This window comes from Camelus dromedarius, chromosome 10 (assembly GCF_036321535.1).
Source record: "Camelus dromedarius isolate mCamDro1 chromosome 10, mCamDro1.pat, whole genome shotgun sequence".
Classification (NCBI taxonomy): Eukaryota; Metazoa; Chordata; class Mammalia; order Artiodactyla; family Camelidae; genus Camelus; species Camelus dromedarius.
The window spans coordinates 24,322,082-24,345,464 of record NC_087445.1 but is presented as its reverse complement, the minus strand read 5'-3'; the positions used below and the strand labels follow the sequence as shown (position 1 = coordinate 24,345,464).

The following is a 23,383-nucleotide window of genomic DNA, read 5'->3' as shown; positions in this document are numbered from 1 at the left end:
GCCTATCCTGAACGCTCTGTGAAACAACCTTAAATACCATCACAAAACAATCACAAAAACTGTCCCTAAAGGCCGTATATACTAATAAAAAGACAGTGGTGCTTCCGACATTCTGAAATGCTCTGAAAACCAACTTTTCCAATACTAAATACAACAAAATAACCTTCATAAAATATAACTTTTCTCCATTTACACTTTTTTAAAGGATTAGTCTCCTATGCTTCTCAAGCACAGGAATCTGTGAAATAACTCCTAACATGGACAGATTTTTTTTTTTTAATACATAACTTAAGAGACTGGAGAGTTTTAACTCAAGTCCAGTCCCCAAACAAGGAATATTCTTGTTTACTTTAAAAATGGAAACAACATATAGTTCCATTATCATTGTTAAAAAGTTAGCTTTACAAACATGGGCATTTTAATTTAAAAAAAAATTCTTAACAAAACTATACAGTGTACAAATTACTGTCTACAAGGTAGGCGGTTCATTAAGAAGACCTTTCGTTCTTCTTGCTACTTGCAGCTTCACAGATTCATTCACATATTTTTTTTTAAATGGAGCTGCCCACCCGAACATGACCCCATAACTATATTGCTATAATTAAGATTTTTGCCATGTCTTTATGTACAATCTCCTTCACTGCCTTTTTTTTTCTCCTTAGACAAGCCTCAAACGCTCATGTCACTCCAGAGGAAACACTTCGGAGGCATTGGGAGTGGGGGGCTGCAAAGCAACGCAAGAAGAGCGGACCAGTGCTGCGGAGCCCAGGCGGAGCCGACGCCTGCCCCGACCACTCCCTAGGGTGACTTCACCGTCCTGCCGCTCTGCAGTTCTGGGGAGGGGAGGGGAGGGGCGTGCAAGACCTGCAAGGGGGGGGGGCCCTCAGTCACAAGATACTTCCTGGTAAAAGAGGAGGAGGCCGAAATGGATTTGAGATTCTATAGAGAGTAGTCGATTTTTTAAGCGTTTTATCCCAAAAGGAGAGGAGGAAATGACACATGATTTAAAAAAAAAAAAAAAAAAAGCAACACTTGAACTAGGCCTTTGTATTCCAGAGGCGGGCAGGAATACCCACAGTGTGGGACAGACTTAGCTCGAGCTGCTCATTCACTGGTAAAAGGAGAGGGCGCGCTGGCTCTCAAAAAATACTGCGTGTCCTGGGAGGTTGATCTGTTCACCTACAAGACTGGAGATCCATGAAGAGCTTGGCTGAGATGGCCTGTCTTCCACCCCGGCAAGTCATCTCGGAAGTGGACTTACTGTTGAACTTGGCGCTGCTAGGATCCCGCTGTGCTATTCAGCATTTGGGCTAGCCACCTGAATGGGCCGATCAGATACAATTCTCAGGCCCCTAAGCATTGTTCTAAAGTATTCATTATTAAATGATACACTGTGAGAACAAGGGACAGTTCATGTTATTAGGGCATGGCCTGGGGTTGGGGGGGGGGGGGCTCCTCCAGACAGCCCGCCCTGTGTCACTTATTCTAAAAGCTTTTCCTTCTAGGAGTGAGTTCCCTTAACGGGACTGGAGGGCAGTGGGGGAGAGTAAAGTAGAACCAGCCTCCATTCACCCTCTAGCCCTCAGGGGACATGAAATCAAATATATATTTGAGGTACCATCCCTTAAAAAAAAAACCCATCAGCATCTAATGGGCTTAATTCATCCACAGGAAAATTAATTTCTTAAACTTCTGTATTTCCCTTCTGCTCTGGTTCTCAGTTTAAAAAGGGCAGGTAAAATGAAAACTTAACAAGATTTATATTTTTGTTCCTTAAAAAGTGAACTTTGATTTTAATCTCTAAGTCCAAATACATTTAATAATAGCAACCGTCTGTTCAATCTTCTGGATGTTAAAAAAAAAATTTTTTTTTCCCAAGCGCACTGCCATCCATTTGAAGTAGTGAGTCACAAGTAGATCATATACTATCATTAACGAAATGAAGAAATGGAGAAAAGACGTGGTGGGGAAAGAATATGGGAGCATTGCCCCCAGCAGGATGGCGTAATTTACAGGAGGAAGGATGCTCAGGTGTTAAACCCCCGAAGTTGAAACGTCCGCTAGGAGTACTTTTCAAGGGATATCTCGGCCAAATACGGGACAGGCTCACCCTCCACTGTGGATCCAGAACTTTCAAGAAATACTACCACCACCAACCAAGAAAAAAAAAAAAAAAAAGATAGGAACAGTTTGTTTTAAGCCAAGTCTGCCTCCAGGAGAATTTGTTGTGTTCGCTTGTTCTTACTCTTTGTTGTTACGAAAACCAGAAATGAGTTCAGCTTGCACCCCAGGTGGGAAGTTCGAGCAGGGGAAATTGTGTGAGCTGAAGTTTGTCACAGTAGGCAGGACAGTCACTTTGCAGCCCAGGCCCATCTCAGGGTGCACTGCTTCACAGCTACACTGTAAAGTGTTAAAAATCCTCCCACCCGCCCCAGAATATATATATATGTATATTAAAAAAAATCCCCTGTCCATCTCTCAGTACACAAAAGGACCTCATCACACTGCAAAAATAGCAGTACCCACTTTGGTCAATTAAAACAAACAAACAAAAAAAAAGCATACATTATTTTTTTTTAAATCTGTGTACTTACCTATAATAACCAATACAGCTAAAAGCACTACCTACATAGGCAAAACTTGGTATTGCATAATTCGTATAAATTTGAAACCCCTCCCCCCCAAATATTAATTGGAAGATGAAAAACATGAAAGGTTAATAGAAAAAACACCAAAATACTGAAAATATTGCTGGTCGATTACAATTTTTAAGCGGCAACTATACACAGCCATGATATGCTTTATAAATGTGAGATAAAGGTATAACTGTCTAAAAAATCCATGATGTCACACATTTTTCTTCGTCTGGAGTACAAAATAGTTTGTCATAAAAATGGTAAAGATTTAAAATGATAATAAATGCAGCAAAACAAGTGTAGTGATGTCACTTTTTTGTTTTTTTGTGGGTTTTTTTTTTGTTTTTTGTTTTTTTTTTTTTAGATTTCAAGGCAAGGCACGTAATGTGGACATTGTATCTTCGTGCAAATTAGGATTACTGGAAAGAGTATTTTTAATTCAACTTTTAAGAGACATAGAGGCAAAATGTGTCTGCCCATGCACACTACAGATCTGTCAATACAAGAAATTTGTTGAACAAGGCTAATGTCCGAAAGCACCATGCAAGTAGTCAGCACCCTGATTACATCTGTCTTCTCAAGAGTGCATTTTTTACATCCTACACCCTGGCGTTCCCAGTTTGTAAACTGTAAGCTTTACCCTTGTGACATGGATTTGCCTGCCTCTTTGTCTCTAGAATGCAGATTTTATAGAACCTTTTGCATACCCTATGGGTTCTTGATGCAACCAGTAATTTTAAATAAATAAATTCGACCTCCAAGGAGGCTGCAGCTAAACCATCATAAGTGCTGTGTTTTCATTAATTTTTTTTTTTTCCTCAAGCACATGATTTGTCTTGATTTAATGCCTTTTTAATGCCCTCAAAACCTGAGGGGAAAATAAATTCGCTGAAAATTATTTTAAATTCTTTTTAATCCCCTCAATTTAGAGTCCAAGGGCTGAAGGACTTATAATCATGATTCCCCTTTAGATATAAATTTATAAATTGCACTTGCCTCTGTTAAGTGTTCCTTTTGTGGGGAAAGTATTATATTACTTTTTACTGTTGCATGCAGAGATAACACTTCACCTACATAGAGGCATTTCTTCCATAGAGCCTTTGTGTTCAAACTGGTTTTTTTTTTTTTGTCCTTTTCTCTTTTTTTCTTTTTTTTTTCTTTTTTTCTTTTTTTTTTCTTTTTTTAAAGATTTCAAACTGGGTTACACACTGGAAAAGGCTGGGTTAAGGGCCAAAATTTAATAAATCTGTACTGATAACTAAAGGCTACAGAGATTTTTATATGTATATTTTTTTTTAACTTTTAGAAATCAGAGTGCTTATAAAACGGCTGGCTCATGGCTCTGTCACCCAGCACCTCTGATGCCGCCTCCTAGCCTTCGTTGGTGAGATAACCAGGAATAGTGATTCCATGCGTAAACAACAAGAATACTAAACCAATAAAACTAGCTTATCATGCAAATATTAAGGCATCTAGAAAGTCAGTTAAAATATATTGTCATAGAGACAGAACATCTATTTCCCAGCGGACTTCATGTAACAAAGGCTACTTTGCAGGGGCTGCGATCTACCATCAGTGAAATATCATCGACCCTTTTTCTGTCATTACAGTTTCAACCTTAAGGGAATTAGTGATTGTAAGTGCTGTGATTGCTGGTCTATTATCTTCTTTCTTCAGGTTCTTTCCTTTCTCCCTTTTTTGTTTGTTTTTGTTTTGTTTTGTCCAGTCTTCCTCTTTTCCTTTTTTTTTTTTTTTTTAATTTCTTAAACTATTGTTGTATTTCATTTTTTCCCTCAGTTGCTTGTTTCTGCTTGAAGGAAAGGTTCTCCGATTATGTTCAAACTGTAATTTTGGACATTTGCCGGTAGGATGGGTGTCCTATTTGATACTTGGAAAGGAACCAAGCTAGCCCAGGTACCAGGACTGTTGCCAGGAGAGGGACGGGGGGGAGGAAAGAGAAAAAGAAAAAATACAATGTTAAAGTCAATAATGATATTAGAAATATAAATTCCATATGCATCACATTACTACAACTTTTTTCAAAATTACAGTTTAATATGAGATAAATGCACTAGATTATAAACATTATACGGATATAAACTACATGGTCTATTTCTCTCATAGATTACGATAAGACTAACTGTGAGGCAGAAAAAACTTGAGTAGGATTCATCCATAATTTTTGAACTCTGAGGATACTCTTCCTAAAATATTTGGTCTACTTCGATGTAAATAAAATAAAAATTTTTGCCAAAAAAGAAAAAAACCAAATACCCAGCAGGACCAATATACTTGGCAAGTTATATTCTGATCCTGTTTTACTTTACTTTCACAAGCAACTCAGTGATGTATTTCCATCTTTTACCTGCCTATGGTTGCGTAAAACTGAAAGCTGTAATGAAAGACATTTCTCTTCCCTTACGATAAGAGAAAATACATTTTTCAGGAAGGCCAGTGCATCCTATGTAGTTGGAAGCTGACACCAGAAGCCTGGGTGTCCCCGTCCCTCCCCGTCAGCGGTGTTATCACATCCTAGCTGCTCTGAGTTTGGGAGTTTGGAGAGGTTGAGGGAGGAGGGCTGCATGGAGGAAGCAGAGGAGAGTCCTGCCCCTTGCCAACCAACTCTACTGTCAGCTATGTTGGATTTGAGGCTGTTTAAAACAAAAAAAGTTTGAAAAACAGTTCTCTAGTTGCTACCGGAATCATCTCTCGTTCAACAAGTATCATGTAGAGGAGAGTAACACCAGACCTACGTATCACAAAACAGCCCCGTAACACATAGATCGGGGTGTCCCTAATCAGGTGCATTGTTTGTTTCAACATTCAACTCAGAATGAATGTCAGCTAAGTTAACAGCTGCATAAATACCCATGAACCAAGAAAACTTCAAGCTGACAACTCCATCCCCAGTTGTGTCATGGTCTGGCATGAAGACACAATTTCAGTGTTTTAAAGTTAATTTAGTTTCCTTTTCTTTCCTTTTGGAGCCATGAGGTGAGAGGGATGGCACTACCATAGCAGTAGGGATAGTAACTTGAAGGGACAATTCTGCTCCCCACCCCCCCAAAAATAAAGAAAAAGAGAAGGAAAAACAGAAAGAGCTTGGATTAAAAAGAAAAGTATCTGATAGATAACTTTTTTTTTAACTCTAGTGATACCTTTAAATAAACAAATCTTATTACTTACACATCTTATTACTACATGTTTCTGAGTTAATATTTTAATAGAAAAGCTGCACAATGACCTTTCATGCTAAAGGAATTTTCAGACTAGGCTTTGAGCTCCACTATAACAAAGTCCATTTCTCTTTCTGTTCTCCGTGTAACACAGTACCTAGCACATGGTAGATGTTCAGTACATTTTTGGATAAAGAAACAAACCAATTACATATTACAAATCACCCCCAACTATATATATTTTAAAAGTGTTGCTCAGAATCACATAATTTCACGAGCACATTGTCCATTGGCCCCCTCGAAAAAGAAAATAGGCATCTCTGAACTTAAAGTCAGAGATGTGTAGCATTAGCAAAAGTCAACTATGCAGGAATAATCAAACAATAACTGAAACACAAAAATTCAAACTAAAGAGATGTTATGTTCTGATAAAAACTTAACTCTACGGAATAAAAACAGTTGTTATTGAAACCTTTTCTAAGAGACTTAATTGCTTTCACATACTTCTCTCTTCCCACACACATCTTCAACAATTATTTCTGCACTTTGCACCGCTGATGGGGAAGAATGTGACATGGCGCATCATGAAATATTTTCCCCTCAAATGTGCTTCCACTGTACTTTGGTACACAGCACGGCTACAGCATTACTTCACATCATAATTATTCGTATCTATGCTGATCTTACTGACTGAAAGGTAAGCTCTGTAAAGAAAATGACCTTGTCTTATCAGTCCTTAGAGAGCCTGGCCATGGCTGATGCTAATTATTTCTTAACAGATAAATTACAGAAATGGAACTCAGGTATTTTTAACTTGAAATAGGAAGCACATATGAAAAACAAAAACACTAGAGCCGTATTTGATAATCCTTGACAGTAAAAGACAAAATCCACAATAAGCAAATCACTTTGCAAAATCAGTAAGTCCCAGATTAAACGGGTTCTAGGAAGTCATTTAGAGACTGCATGCTTGAGGAAAATAAAGTGCATGTGAATGCTCGAAAAGAGATGTGACTCCCTAAATGGAGAAGTCTACCTACTAAGGGCAGAAAAGACAGGAATTCGGGGTTTATTTTGTAATAGTTTTCTTACTCAGTTCTTTAGGAGAGACATGTATTGTTATTCTTTTGAAAATCCTCAGTAAAAATAAATCAACGCTGACCAACAGGACTCTTGCTGAAGAATATCTAACACATTGAATTTAGATGTTTATTTAAACCTTTCAAACCTCCCATCTTCCATTATGACCATGTCAAAATTGCAGTGTGCGATGTATTTGTCAATACTGTTTACGAACCTTTGGGGGGAAATAAATTTCAGACATTAACACTATGCAGACTCTATATATGAGTTTTACAAGTCTCTTATTGCCAATCTGAAGGTTAAATTCAGAACTAGAAGGCACAGACTTTTTTTTTTTTTTTTTAGAGCCTTTTGGTAGTTCCAGTGGGGAAAAAATATCTGGTAAAACTAATTCAAAGATTATAATAACAACACAAAGAAAAATGTTTAATCAAACAAAATAACCTAGATCCTTTAATTTCAAAAAGACAATGCCCCAAATTGCATCGTTTTGCAGGTGAAAATTTAACAGTGCTTTTTACACATCAACTCTCTCTCTCTGATCACCAGTATGGATAAAATAAACACACATTCATATTTACATACATATACAAGCTCATTATATGTAAAATGTTTAATCATCTTAATTCATAATAGAATGAAAATTATATGGATAATTTTATATTCAATCCAATAATCTGTGCCTCTGTCTATTAAGAGATGAGAGTATAATTGAAAGAGTTCAAAATATTCAAAGTCAAACTAATCTACTTCAGCAGTATATCTTCAAGGATGCATTTACTTGGTTTTCATTACATTTTCCATTACCAAATCACCTTTTTTTAAGGCAAACAGAAGATGAGTATGACTGAACACTGAAAGCACATCTTTTAGAGAATATATATATATCTTAGAGAATATATCAGTTAAAAAAAAAAAAAGAATGCAAGTACCTCGTGAAAAGTGAGGCACAAAAATAAGCCCGAAAGATTTTGACACTATCTTAACACAAAACAGAACTCACTCTAGTGACTTCTACTCTTTGAAGTTCCGAGTATGGAATGAGATAATTCATTAAAAACAAAATAAATAAAAGTTAAAATTCTAAAACATATACAATGTCTGATATCACGGGTGATATTTTCTTATGATTCTGATCAAATGTATGATGTGGCTGCCCCCAAAGGGAAGAAGCTAACACATTATTTTGACCATAAGATGCACTAAAGGTAGGTGATGGGATTGCTTTATTTCATCCTGATCAGACTACTTCGGAAGCATTGTGTTTCTTCTAGGCATCACTCTTCAAGAGAAACAAACTCTGTGGCATTTCTTTGGTGAACAGACTCACCAAATCATGTCATCTGAGGAACGGCTAAAGGAAGACAGGGAAGACATGACAGCTGAGTTGGAAAGAAATGGAGACGTCTCCTACGTTGTTCAGGTAGACAGAATTCTTCCAGAAGAACCATGCTGAGGGCCTACCATGAACACAGTACTATCTTGTGCTATGTCACTTAATTTTCTCAATGAACTCTTGAAATTGTCATTATTATCCCCATTTCACAGATGAGAAAGTTGACGCTTAAACTCACCCAAAGTTACCCACCTAGATCTCAGACCCACCTGGTCTCCTTGATTCCCATGGCCAAGTGACTACTACACTGCCTCCCTGGGAAGTTAGGCATTGACCAAACATTGGAAAGAACTTTTGAACAGAGTTTTCTGAAGGCAAAATGTATTTGCTGCAGGAGATGGTGAATTTCCCAGGCCACACACAGCTGGGTTATAAACTAGCTAGTGTTGCAGCAGACTTGTGCACAGAATATGTGGTTGGTCCGGGTGATCAAGCAACTCTGAAATTTGATATATCTATCTCCTTTGAAAACAAAGTGACCTTATGGTGAGGATTAAGGAGGAAGAAGATACCCACTTCTTCCTTTTAAAAATGATACACTATTTATATATTTCTTATCCGGGACAAATTGGATAAAACAGCTAATCTTTGCATCCACAAGGAGTAAACAGACTCCATCCCTTTCAGTGAAAGAAAGAGAGAAAAGTCCTCTGGGCAAGTTAACATTTGACGGTTGTGCTTTTTAAAAATTAGGCATTCTGTGACTGTGTCTCAGCCCTTAGCTTCACCTTGGTAACCACCCATGACCAATGGGGTACCAAATAAACATACGTGGAGTCCTAAGTTTAGTAACGAACCAAAGTCAAAGGCTTCCCTTCAATTATTTGTCCTGAAATAAAGCTAATTGGAAAATGGCAAAATTCATTTATTCCTAGCTTGTGTGTAACTGATAATGGGTTAGGCAACCCAGTTGTCAAACATTTTATAAAATGTCAAAGCATCCAGTATCCTAAAATTTTCAGGGTAATAATCATATTGCCTGTTCAGATTTTACATGCTGATTTAATCATACGAGTACCGTCTTTGCTTTAAAGATAGTAAGTACTCTTTCAAGAAGCTTAAAAATATATTATGGGAATGAAGCACCAAGAATTGCATATATTCATATACACCTCAATGGTACCAGTAGCTACATTACTTATAAATAGCAATAAAAATAAGGAATGGCTCAGAAAGCATGGGAAATAAATAAATAAATACCTTAATTTAAAAGGAGGATTTGCCCTTAATTCCTTTACACCTGTTTCAAAATACCCCCAGGAAGGAAAGTTTATTCTCTCTTTGGCTAAACACTCCTAATTTTGTTGCTGTAATATTAACACACAGGTATTAGTATCTCTCCCAAAGCGCACAATAAATAATTTTCCCTATTAATGGCTAAAAATCTGTCTGGAAACACCAATCAAGGCAGGCCAATTAAGTATTAAGTCAGGATCCACACTGTCCTGGATGTGTGTGTGCATTTGGTTTGGCTGCTTGATTCAGTATAACACACGTGCTGGGGGCTGGGTCTTAACGAAAAAAGGCTCCCTCAGACCAGTGGAAGGAATATATGGGTAGTATTTAAGTACCTATATACTTAGGAGTTATTATATATATTACTATACATAAAGAATAAATCTAAGATTTCATTAATGTATCAGAACAAAGAAAAAGGTACTTATCAAACGTACTAGTTGCTGGCACCTATGCCGTACACATATTTGCCAGGCACTGACCTATGCACTAAGAACCACTTTAAAGATTTCGATCCTCAAAATAAACCTATGAGAAAAGTGCCATTATTATTCTGATTTTACAGACGAGGAAACTGAAGCTGGGAAGCTAAGAGTCTTGCCCAACTCCTGTTGCTGTTAGGTTGTAGAAACCAGGATTTGAGCTCTGGCAGTGTGGTTCTAAAATCTACGTCCCTACTCACTATCATTCACCTCACCTCCCTCTTGTGAAACACACTTAATACTTTTATCATTAAACAAAATTCACATTATCCCTGAATTACATAAGCGAGCCTATGAGTTATGGTCCGTATCATGTAGACACACCAAAATTCCCACAGAAGCATCATTCTGAGTCCACGTTGCAACACGAACAACTATGTCCCATTATCCGACTCATGATTCTCTTCAGCCAAAGGCAGTATTCGCCTTTCTGATGTACGTACAGATGTGGCTGTGCATTAGCACCTTGCTGGCTGCGTTCCACATCAGATGTGAAACGCACAAACTGCCTTATACAGGTCTCGGGCTTCTCCAGTTTATCCCCCCCATTTTTAAGGATCATTATGACCATCTGAATGATCCTATTTGCATGCAAGATGATTTCTAATGATTATTACTATTTGTAATAATCTGTATTGGAAAGCTCCCTGGCCAGCTCTTACCTGAACTGCAAAGTACTCTTGTGGGTTCCCTGGGAAACACCAAATATCGTAAACTGCAGGTGGCTCGTGGAATTATTCTAACCGAGAGCAATAGCACTTCACAGTTAATGAAAGAGAAATGTATTTGTTTCTTAACTAAGTAGGTAAATAGCCTTCTTTATTGCTACTCCTGGGGGACCAACGATTTTGAAGATAACATATCAAATCGGGAGGCCATCAAAGCTCATTAATTTATATTCAGTTGTTTCAGATGTGTTTTGTTATGGGGCATGCTGGATTGCATGTTCACTTTACCATGTGTGAATTCTAGCATTTTCTAGGTAAAATAATGGCATATGCTCAGTGAAACCTTTTATCCAATGAAGAGCACAGGGCAGTAAGAGCCCTTAGGGATGGGGCCACTCCAGCTTAATATGAAATGTGCTCCTTACAATGACTGTCCTCTTTTAGTAAACAGCTCTTACAAAATCCTAGAAGACCCCTCAGCAAGGCAATCTATATACTTAAAAGTAATAAAACTTATTTCCTTAAAATATTTACTTTAGACGTAAGTAAGAAAAATACTCTTCTCCTAAAGAGGCCAAAAATTTAAAAAAAAACCAACTATGTTCGGTATTTTTCATGTTTTAGAACTAAAAATGGAAGACAGAGAAATATTACGAAGATGACTAACTGTAAATAAATTACAGTAAACACACACGCATATGTATACAGCAATTTATGTAGCTGTGGGAGGTTTTAGCCAATTAAAAAATACAGAATTACCAGGCTCAGAGTAGTGATTGGATCTCCTCCCACAGACTGCACCACAGTGGAGAATCCTACGTGTGGATTTCCATCCTCTTTCTCTGGTCTTATTCCTCTCTCTCCCTGGCTCCTTTTCAGAGCTATTGTTACAAGTGCTACAACTCCCCTTATTAGCATATGTGAGTCTTCAACAGCAGACAAAATTCTCTACAGAAATAGTGCTTCCAAATAGTGCCTTTCACTAGGGAAAATCACCCAAGGCATACTAAATCAAATAGAAACGTAAGTTTTATGCAAAAGCAGAATGCGATTTTTTTCCCCAAAGATTTTCACTTAAAAGCAAAAATCAGGGTTATTTGCACAATTTCACCTCTACAGGAAAGAACTTATTTGCATCAGAACTCCGAAGCATAAAATCACAAACGATTAAGGAACAGAACATGTTTTTTAGGTTACGCCTGCTACTCTGTTCACTTGTGCAAAAAAATCCAAACCAAAAACAAAATAAAACTTCCTTCCCATAAAACGATTAACAAAGGAGAGAATAAATGTAAGTTTCTGCAATTTCTAAATATTCAAAATTGGTGTTCTTCCATTTCTTGAACTTAAATAGGCTCTGCCTTTTTCTTCCTTTTGTAATTTGTTATTATGTTTATCATGTTTACTCATTCATATGCTTTGCTATCGAAGTAAACATGACTGAAAATTCACTATATACCCACCAACAGCACTAGCAAACATGAAACTCAAAAAGGTAAGTTATTATACGGTGCATTGGCCGCAGACAGAGCTAATTTCTCAGGGCGGTAATACATATGTAAATACGGCACTTTCCATAAAACATCTTCCAGTAAAGTAGGTGTTTAATATACTTCTTTCATTGCAAAGGGTTAATCAGCAAGGTTTACGTTTGGGAATTTTCTGCATCATGCTCCTCCCTCTCCCGTAGTGCGGCCAAAAATCATCTGACAGGAAACGTAAGATTAAGTTTGTCCTACCTAAGCGAACAAAGAGTGCTCTGAACAGGCCACCGGTTTACTGCAGAGCGGGAACTTTTCTAATCCTGCTGGAATCTGCAGTGCTGCTCAGAAAATATCGCGGAAAAAGTTGTTTTCTCTCCTCTAACATCTTGTCTCTGGGTCATCCCATTTTGGTCATCCTGCTGCTTCTCCCATAAAGGTTAACTTCAAGCTCCAAACATAATCATGTGGAAAATGGACATTATTGATTCCTATGGTCCATTGTTCCCCTATCCTAAGTCCCTGAAGTTCAAGTTCAATCTGGAATTACATCATGTCTGGTTTCTCCTGGTTACCAGACGGCTTGAGACGTGACCACAGCTACAGAAAAAACAAACAGCCTTCTTCACGCTTCGGCTCCCCTATCGATTCAAACGTAAACTTTTTTTCTTTCTCTCAAGTATGCTTCAAGTATAGAGCATGGTTAATTTAGAGATTAAGTTCCAAATTAGATTATCTAATGGCATCTTAATGGATTGCTGACCCATTTCCTGTGGGATGGCAGCATGCAAGTCTGGCTGGAATACAATTAATTTCTTAGGAAGTGTTCTGAAGAGTTTCCTAGATAAAAAAGGAAACGTGCTGTGCAAACCTTTCTTTACAAACGGAGAAAGTTAGGCAAAACTGCAACAAATCCCAACGTGTGGTTCAACAGCCACATTAGAGACTGCATGCGTGTGAACACCGTATCCAGATCATTTTTAAGAACGATCACATTTTAATTTTTGATTGCATAACAGGTGCAAATCATTTTGATGAGGATAGGGTAGCAATTCTTTTAAAGAGAATCTCCAAGCACAAAGAGCAACACTAGTTAGCAGCCCCGTTACCAAATGATGGTCCTGTGCAATTTTGGCTTTTGCTCTTCCCCTCCTTGAACCGGATTCTTCCATTCATCCACCTTATCAGCATTTCTATCGTAGTCCCAGAGTGGTGCTAGGGGCCCAGAATGGTGTAAAAAGTTGAACATTTTGAACACACTTTAGAGCTGACAGCTGAAAAGGAAATTCAGCACTCTGAGAATAAAGCTCCCCCCAGGAACTCCAAGAACAACCCAGCTGTTGTACTGTAGTTATGTGTCAAGATAACAAACTGAAAGCAGGAAATGCTAACCTAGTGAATTCGTAGGGATGGTCTAAGTATAATGTGGAAATACAAGTTAACTCTTAATATTACCCAAAGCCAGGACACATACCGACCTTATCATACAAATGCATATATTTATGTATGTGAGTGCCACACACACACACACCTGCATATACACACACTTACACACATGTACCATATATGCATACATGCACACACAGATACATATATTTACATACAAACATACATTTTGCAACCCAACAGGAAAAGTTATGTTGTTTGAACAGTCATTCTGAAGTCAGTGAGGATGTGTATTTTATCAAAAGACTTTTATGGACAAAGCAACGAAAATGGTACATGATTGAGGAGAGTGTTAGGCAAACAGGGTGAGACGATGAAACGAACGCTATTACTCCTCCCTTTCTGCCCGCCCTCTCCTGACCAACCAGATCCAAATAATCTTTACAGGCTGCTAAATTTCTCCTGGGAAATCAAGCAACTCTCTAGAATTGCAGTAATAAACGACAATTTCTTACAAAAACATGTGTAAAGTAACTACAGAATGAAGTATTCAACGCACAGAAAGGAACTGCTAACACATGTAACATGGAAAATAGCTGATAAAAGCCTCTTCGGTGCCATTCAATTATGGCATCAGCAGAAACACAAAAATCCCTCCAATTATTTCAGTAAAATCTTCATTTATTCATTATTTCAGAGGCTGAGCAAATGGTTTGTGTAAACATATCCTTCAGTAACACGCACGTGTTTATTTTAGCCATCTGAAGGCTGCTGCTATGTTTATAGAAGCCATCAGACACATACAGCCACTCACTTGTGGCTTTGCCTTTCCTTGAAAGGGGTGAAGGGGAAGAGGGAATGAAACAATAAATCCAGTTTCTCTTTTGCATAAAGCACTCCCTCCACCGTTTTAAAATAACTTCTGTTTATATTATTCTTGGACTGTCCTTTGGCTTTCTTTTTCATTCAATTATATTGCTCTTTCATATTTTGAGAGTACAAGCTATGTTCTGGCTATAGTTTCAAGAAAGAAAGCCAGTTAGGGAGTTAACGGCTGTATTTGTTTATACCCACATAACTCACATATGTAACAGTGTAATTTGTCCACATCAGAGGACAAAGTACAGACACAACAGTACCCTGATGAACAGCATAAGCAACTCATCACCTATTACCCTGCGAAGCGCTGAGCCCCTCCTGACTCTAGCACGAGTGAGTCCTCCACCAGGGGATTTCACTCGGGGTTAACTGCAGTCCCTGACCTTTGGGTTAGAGAAAAACTCACATTTTCAAGATGCGAGCAACACACACACAAGTGCACACACACACAAGTGGCTCACAAAATTCTCTAAGGTCAAAACAACAAAACACCTTCAGGGTTGCAACCTAATAAGTCTGTGAAAACTTTTCGGAGGAGTCAGCTTCGGCTCTGAAGGGAATGTTTATACACTGGGGGTGGGGGAGGATGGAGGAAGTCTCCCAGCTCTGATTAGACTTGCGCAGCGCCCTCGGCACTGCCATTCTCGGTCCTGGAGAAGGAGCCGCATTTGACGTGGAAACACCTCTACAGGGGGACGAGCACAGAGCAGAAAACAGGGCGATCACGCACAAGTGCTTATGCGAAGAGAGTAATGGCAACAAACAACAAGCAAAGCAAAACAAAGCAAAACCCAAACACCTTCTCTGCTTTGTCCTTTCCTACTACAACGTCTCCAGGGATTACCTTTTGTTCACAACAAAAAGCAACAACCACACACACACACACACACACACACACACAATCACCTGATACTTCCTTCATTCCATTATGACAAAGGCAAATTATTTAATTCTCTGGTTGAACAGATCTATGTTTCTCACGTAGTTTCCATGTATTCAGATTGTTTTAAAGTCAGACCACTGCCCTGAAGATTTTAGATGTCTGTTGTCTGCCTTAAAAGTAGTGCCAGAGACATTCATGATTCCTTTTTTCAACAGCCTTTCTAGAAAAACAACGACAACAAAAAGCGATTGCATTTCATAGATAACCGCAGAGCACACACTGCAAACCATGAATGCATTACACGTTGTCCTGGCCACAGACCCGGACTGTTTGTGTTATCAAATATGGATGCCACTGGTGCCTGTTTTTGAAACTATAACAAAACAAAGCAAACTGCTGTCTCTTTTGAGTACATTTCTTCTAAACTGTGTAATTCATAGATTTTCAGAACTGTGACAGGCTGTATCAGTCAGAGTGCTTGGGACAGCCCACCACGGAGAGTCAATAAATACCTGTGGAACAAACGGATGTGTCGCCTGCTGTTACCCATTTGGTGCCTTCTGAATCACGAGAAAGAGGGGAGGAAACAGACGAAGAGCTACCTTTTTAAAGCACTTGAAGCCTTTTTGGGTATCATTATCCACTAATCAATAAAAAATTATTTTTGAGAGGGAAAATAAAAAATCTTAACTAAATGAATTCTGAATTTTTTCCTGAGTTATTATGACCTGAAACTGACTATCACACCAATTTCTCACCAAAAAGGGGACTTGTAAAGTGAACAATGCTCTCCTGAAAACTGAGTTTAGTCATTAAATGTCATCACTCCAATATCTGTGTTTGGTGGAGATTCGTTGTCTGCTCACCTTTTCCTTTTGGGGATATCAATTTTTTTTTTAACATTTTTTACTGAGTTACAGTCATTTTACAATGTTGTGTCAAATTCCAGTGTAGAGCACAATTTTCAGTCATACATGAACATGCATATATTCATTGTCACATTTTTTTCGCTGTGAGCTACCACAAGATCTTGTGTACATTTCCCTGTGCTATACAGTATAATCTTGTTTATCTATTCTGCATATGTCTGTCAGTATCTACAAATTTTGAAATATCAATTTTTGAGTCACAACATGTCTAGGAACTAGGTGCAGTTATAGTTTAAATCTCCAATAATTTATATCCTTTCTTGGCTTTAATATGTACTTTAGCGGTGCTATCCAATTTTAGATAAGTAAATGTCAATTAGCAATCCACAGGTTTGGAAGTTCACACAGCTATAGTCACATTTAAAAGCACAAGTACTCTTAACCTGATACGCAATTTTTCTAAACACTTAGGTAAGGCTTGCAGGTAGAAATCGGTCATTCAGTCCATCAACAGAGCACGGAATACAAGGATAAATAAAATCATATCTAAACATTGTGTTATCAAGTTGAATCAAATTAATTTTTAAATACTTATTAAGACTATTTACATAAATGCTTTCATTGAGTTTATCTTCTTTTTGATAAGTGCATACTTAATTTTTTTCCAAACAGAAGAATGCTATAAGCTCCCTGGGAAAAAATCAAAATATGTAAAAATGTACACATTTTAAGTTGGATGTTGTTATACCAATCTTTAAAAAGAGGAAAAGTCATAGGGCATCCATTTCAGGTAGTGAATTAATAAGAAGTCAGCAAGTTTTTCAAACAGAATCCAACGAATTTCCTTAATTTTTGCCTAAGTTAAAATGGACATTTAATTAATTTAATTCCTTTAAACTCACTCTTGAGCAGTTTCTATCAAGCAACACAGAGATGGGCAGCCCTTTTACAGCTGAAATCTGAGTATGTACTTCTCACATGGGTACTTTCAGTAAAGAGAGGATTACCATCATAGCAGGGTTAGAAAATTATGTTGGCTCTACTTCTGTTGAACTCCTTATGGGACTATCTCACTGTCTTCGGTAAACTTGTATCTCTTATTACATATGATTATACCACAAATTTTAATTATTTAATGTGTCAGTTTGACATAATTTGTTCTTTATTAAAATAATACATAAGAAACTGAATTAGCACTACTTACTTTCTAAAACCAGTACATGTGACAATATCAAAAGTAGTTTTGAAAATGAAGCTTGAGAACGATTTGCTCAGCCAACCAAATAAAGTCAATTCTCAATGATTTACATCAATGTACAAACAGAACTTAAAACTGTATTTAAACCAAATTCTTTCTTTAGCTATTGATTCCAACAATCTTCCCACTCCAAAACTTATGGGTGCTACTAATAACAGTTAAATTGACTAATTTGAAATTTTTCTTTAAGCTTTCCCCCTCTAACAGGGGAATAAATGAATAAAACAGCTTAAAGTTAACAGCAAAGAAAAAGAGCTGAAGTGAGAAGAATCTATAACGTGAAAATCCAATGCTTTATCCTCAGAGAGCTGAAAAATCTTCCCTAAAACTGTGATTTGATTTTTCAGGTCCTAAAATCTAAGTGTCAAATCCCTCCCGTCCCCCCCAAATATTATAAATTGTTTACAACATTTGACAGTACTTCAAAATTCCAAACACCAATTAGCATACGCTCTAGTCTCCAATTAATTTGACGTTGCATCTCAGTAAGGAATAAAGGAGGAGGGTAGGGAAAGAGGGACAGTATAGTCAAAACAACTAAATTTTTAACATATATTTTCTGTAAAGCTAGTTAAAAACAAACACTATAGCTCATGTAATTTTTAGGTGTAAGTGTAGGGTTGGAAATAATTAAAATGTTACCTTTGCCAAGTAATTCCCAATGTATCCTCACTGGTACTGGGGTATAAATGCCTGCCGTTTTGATTCATGGTCCAGTCACAAATCCTCAGCTGTCAATTGAAACCTAGCAGTCAGATATGGATCGAGCAGTACTACAGTTTTTAGTATTTAAATGAACACATGCAAACTAGTACTGTACATGGCATTAACCCTTATTTTCCCAAGAGGCAACTTAAAGAAAAAAAAAAAAAGCAAAAGAAAACCTTACTCTGAAAAGCAAAATTCCTAGACTCTTTTTCAGAAAAAGCTATTGCAATATGCCTCTCTATTAATTAAAGCATACAAGAGAACTGAGTGCTTAGAACATAACAATTAGACATTAATTAGACTACAAAATGAGCTGAAATAAAAGCAAACGTTAATGTTCAATTGAGAGATATATTTTAGAAAGAAAATAAAAAAGCTGTTTAAAATATGTAACATACCAAATAATCTGCACCGAGTAAAATAATCAACAACTTTAAGCATGCAGTTTGCAAAACACAGAAGACATGCAGTTTAGAGGAGAAAGGCCCCACCTTATAAACATTCTCCCTAACTTCTGTTTAGACGTATCAAGGTACTCAGTTTTAGATGGTTGCTAATTTTGTTTTACTCAAAGTGGCACCTTTTTCAGAAAGAGCTGATGAGAGTTTCCACTTTTATTTTAAACTCAGAGTAATGGCATTTGAAATACTTTACCACATCTGAATAGAGTGAGGAATGCACTGAATACAAGCTGAAACAAATTCTTCCCAGATCTCCAAATCATCAGCTCTGCCCTTCAGAGGTTGTTCCAGTAACCCTATCCAGCTCTGTTTGGTTAACAGCTGCCCTACAGTGCTAGCAGATTTATTGAAAAGATATATTGCTTATTTTTATGCTTAAGAAAGTAAACTTATCTGGCTTTGAGGGGAGGAAAAAACCCTAGAAAACCATGGTTTTTAATCTGTAGATAGCTATGCTGTAAATTAACTGTATCTTGCACTGAAAAGATGACTTATTCACAACAATCCACTAAACTTCTGCTGCTTTTCAGTAAGAATTTCTAGAAGATGATGATGGGAGCCAAAGTCCCTTAAAACTTATGATAAATTATTTTAATCCTTTCTGATAACGTTATGGCTAAAAACAAAAACCTGGCTATGAACAATCTTCTCCTTTTAGACTCTCTGGTGTCTCTCTACTCTACGCAGCAGTGATTCTAGAGTTTCAGAATCACTGTTTTCGTTCATTTTTCTACAGAACTATGAGGTTCTAAAAATGCCATCTAAAATTTCCAGATCATGTATTTTAATTATATTGATATTTCAGTTAGCAGTAATTTTATACATTAAAGAACTGAAAATTAATTGAACAATTATTAAAGAGCTGAAAAGTTCCCCTTAATGTAGACAGAAAAACGGAGTGAAAGATACGCAGATTTTGCTCAGGAGCTATGTCATAAAGAAGCCATAAATCAGTAAAAAAAGTTAAATTAGAAAAAAAAAATTCCTAAAATGGACTTTAATATGTGCAAAGGAGAAAAATGTATGCTTGATTAGTTTTAAATCAAGGGACAACATTTTATGGCAAGATTTTTAAAAAGTGCTCAAAACGGATCACCTAATCAGATAATGTGATGGGGCAATCTGAATTTTTTTTTCAGTAACAGTAGTCAGTTCTCTCCTTCAAAATATATATTTTTTTCAAGCAATACTATGAATACAATCTAAAAACAGTTCAAGAAGCTTGGCTTTGTATAAAGGTGACCTTGAGGACCACTCACAGATTCTGCTCTAGTCCTCATCTTGGGTCAATTAAACATTCTGAAGAAGGGAGGAGTATGTTTAGGCAGAGCTCATGTTAATTGTGCTAACTATTAATTTCAGATTAGTTTCTGTGAGCCTCTCAGGTTAGACTGGAGAAGTTTTCAGAAAGAGAAGATACTTTCACAAAGCCAGGTGCACCTAAATATCTCACAGACAACTGGGAACCCTGTTGTCTCCTTGAAGAATGCATATGTAAATCAGTTAGTTTCCTGTTGTTCATTTTGCTAATTTTTTGCTTATTTATCATCCCCCCAAAATGTCAAGTGGGGTGTCTTTGGTCACCTGTTGAACACTTAAAATCAAAACATTTTTAGACATTTTCTTCTTAATCATAGTCTCAAAGGGATTAAACGTGATTACAGCTACTCATTTTCAAACACTTAAGATACATGTAACAGAAGTATTTTCTCCCAAACAGAAAATTATGCTTAAATATATAAAAAATGATCACTGAATATACTAAGCGATAATCTAAATGCCAAAGAAACTGGTAGGATATTAATTAGCATTGAATTAATTTCCATTCAGTTACTGAAAATGTAAAATATAATTTAAATTTATTCAGCTATTTAGACTGCAGACTAGCATTAACAGTAGTTCCAAGGTGGGAGGACAGACGTCAGTGGTAGAGCGCGTGCTAAGCATGCACGAGGTCCTGGGTTCAATCCTCACTACCTCTGTTAATACATGAATAAATAAATAAATAAACCTAATTACCCCCACCACCCAAAAAATTTCCAAAAACTTCTGAGGAGACATACTTATCCCTGCTTACGTTATACTTACTTAAACCAGATGAGTTGAACAAGAATCTCTGTTCATGTTTTTTTATTATTTAATAATTAACCTTCTTTTGCATAAAGTATCTTTGAATTAATAATTAATAAACCTCCTGATTAAGTGAAACTTTAAAGGTGATGGTGTGGGTGGGGGAAACAATAAATAATTTAAAATAGAAACTCTCTATTCATTGAGGATTTCCATGACACTAACTCCTAATAAAATCAATTCCTAAGATTCTTGTTTGAATAAGATAGTCCCAACTCAGCTAATTTTGAACAGATTCTGAGATGATGAAAGGTTAATATTAGGTGTATTTAAGCTTCTCGTTGGGACATGTTAAATATTCTTGGTATTAGTATAATTTAGAGCTCCTGACAAAAAAGGACTTTACATTAGGCTTTAAATGTTTAAAATAATAGGTGATAATCTTATTTGAGGTTAGGGTTGATTCCTTAATTTCTGTCCTATAAGAGAGTCACTGTTACATAATTTAGCTATCAATTTTTTAAAATTAAATTTAAGACCTCTGACTTTTAGGAAGTGCATACATACATGCCTTTCAGTTATATGACTTTTTTCTATAAAGCTTAAATAATGTTCTAGTGATTTTTCCAAGTATTTTCCTTCAAAAAACAGGAAATTACTTTTTTCTCCCCATAGTAATCAAATTTAAAACACCACAGGCAAATTAGTTTAGAAATTTAGTTTGTTAAAGTTGCGTGTTTATAGCAAGTTTTACATTTCCAACAGTGTAGACTCCTTGACAGACCTGATCATACGCATCTCCTTATGGAAATGCACACATACAAATAATTTTAATTCTTTAATGTATATGCACCTACCAACATGAAATTAGGTTATCTAGAAAATTTAGATAAATTTTATATTAAAACAGTTATGCCCAGAATTACAAAAGCAAACAGAAGGTGAAGTAAGGAAGGTAAGATTCTCCTTCAAAAAAGCTATGAGTGAAGGGGTGAGACTGAAAAGGCCCAAACGCCTGAGAAAGAAATGAAGGTAAAGTTTTTACTGTGTATGTTCTTAGGATGAGGTTCCATAAACTTTCTGGAATGAGATCCTTGTTCCTGGCCCAACTCAAGTGAGATTGCTTCAGAAAAACAAGGATGGGGACCACCTAGTTTCCCTCAAAAATCTGCCTAAGGGGAGATACCTAAGATTTGGATCATGGATGCCTACACTACACTCAAATATTCTTGCGAGTAGAATCAACATTGTCTTTGATTTCAGAATAAGGGTTTGTTTATTCACATGCTGGGCCTCCATTGTTATAAACTGGGGCTTTTGTTAAATGCTGAGTAATTAGCTTTGGGAACAAAAGAAGGAAGGTAAGAAAATGTTCTACTTTGCTAGACTTAGCAAACAGGCTGATGTACTAACAGTCCCCTATGATGACAACGGCTCTCACTGGAACCAAGAAACCATTAAACCGTAAACAGAAAAATCAACACAGGCAAATAAATGCATCTTTTCACTTGTCTTTTTTTAATTAAAGCTAACAGTGACCCTCAAGGGAATATCTTAGAAGGTATGGTTTATGTTCTCCTCGGTTTCTTCATTTCTCCAGCTAGCCCCAAGGAAATAGATTTTTGGGGAGTGGAGGTGCTTTTGGGGGTGGGGTGCTTAAAAAGAGTAATCCTTCAATATTCATACTTCCCCCTTACCTCTTAGATTAGTGAATTTTTATATTATTAAATTATCTGCCAGAGAGCAAGTAAAAGGGCCTCTGAATGAGTAAAATGTAGCCTTACTGAACAAGCAAAACGGTCAAGATAAAACTGGGATATATGTGGGACATAGAAACATATAAAAATAAAAGATATTCAAGGTCATCCTGGTACCTTCAAGTTACTTCTAATAGCAATTTCTGAAGCCCATGCTTCTTGATGTATAATTTAATAAACACAGTAGAATGAAGCTAAATGGATACACATTGTTCATGAACTAAATAAACATTACTGACCATTAATTATAAGTATCAGAAAATAAAAGTTTTTTGTTTGTTTGTTTTTAAATGGAGGCTAATTTAACCTGTAAAATTTAAGGTTTCCAGGGGACATGGAGATGGAGCCCTTCAGCCTCTTCATTTTCCTTTCCAAGATAAGGCTACAGGACAGAAAAGTTAAAGGGCTTCTCCCAGGTTAGACATGGTCTGTCATGTCAACACTAAACCACACTTCCTGACTCCTATTCCCTGTTTCTCACCCACCACACCAGTTGGCCTGTCTTTGTTCTTTTCCTACTCAAGTTTTCATGTGCAGCTCAGGAAAATTTAAGGCTAAAATGTTTATAACTCTTCAGAATTTCCTTTGTTATATCCCTGATTCCACTGAGATCTTTTAAAGTTAAAATTTTCAGAAAAGAACATGGTTTTTTTTCCCTTATGATTTTGTTGGATAAAATTTAAGGTTACAGTAAACATAATTTTATCTTTGTATTATCTAGTAGAATAATTTATCTGGATATTAGCCTCCGATAAGCAATAAAAGTAAGCAAATGAACGAATGAATGAATGACAAAAGACAGACCTTGGAAGGTTTTTTTTTTTTTAATTTAAGAACTAACCAAAGAGCTCAACATTATTTTGACTGAAACTTCCTTTAAATGTGTTTCCTTTCCAGCTAGCATATGTGAAAAGTGACCTCTTATCCATTTACATACCTACCCAGAAGTCACGT

At 36.7% G+C, this 23,383-nt stretch overlaps 1 protein-coding gene across 5 annotated transcripts in view; it reads right to left on the bottom strand.

The window, feature by feature from the left end:
- Nucleotides 1-23,383, bottom strand: part of NFIB (nuclear factor I B) — a 228,415-nt gene that overhangs the window by 2,066 nt on the left and 202,966 nt on the right. For 3 of the 5 annotated variants that reach the window (XM_031449721.2, XM_010988175.3, XM_031449724.2), the window contains 2 exons: nucleotides 18,076-18,164; nucleotides 1-4,559 (listed from right to left, as the gene is read on the bottom strand). The exon at nucleotides 1-4,559 is cut by the window's left edge and continues 2,066 nt beyond it. In XM_031449721.2, the coding sequence (XP_031305581.1) occupies nucleotides 4,430-4,559; nucleotides 18,076-18,164 (219 nt within the window). In that variant the 3' untranslated portion in view covers nucleotides 1-4,429. The remainder of the gene's footprint in view (nucleotides 4,560-18,075; nucleotides 18,165-23,383) is intronic. The other 2 variants (XM_031449725.2, XM_031449722.2) reach the window with 2 other exon arrangements.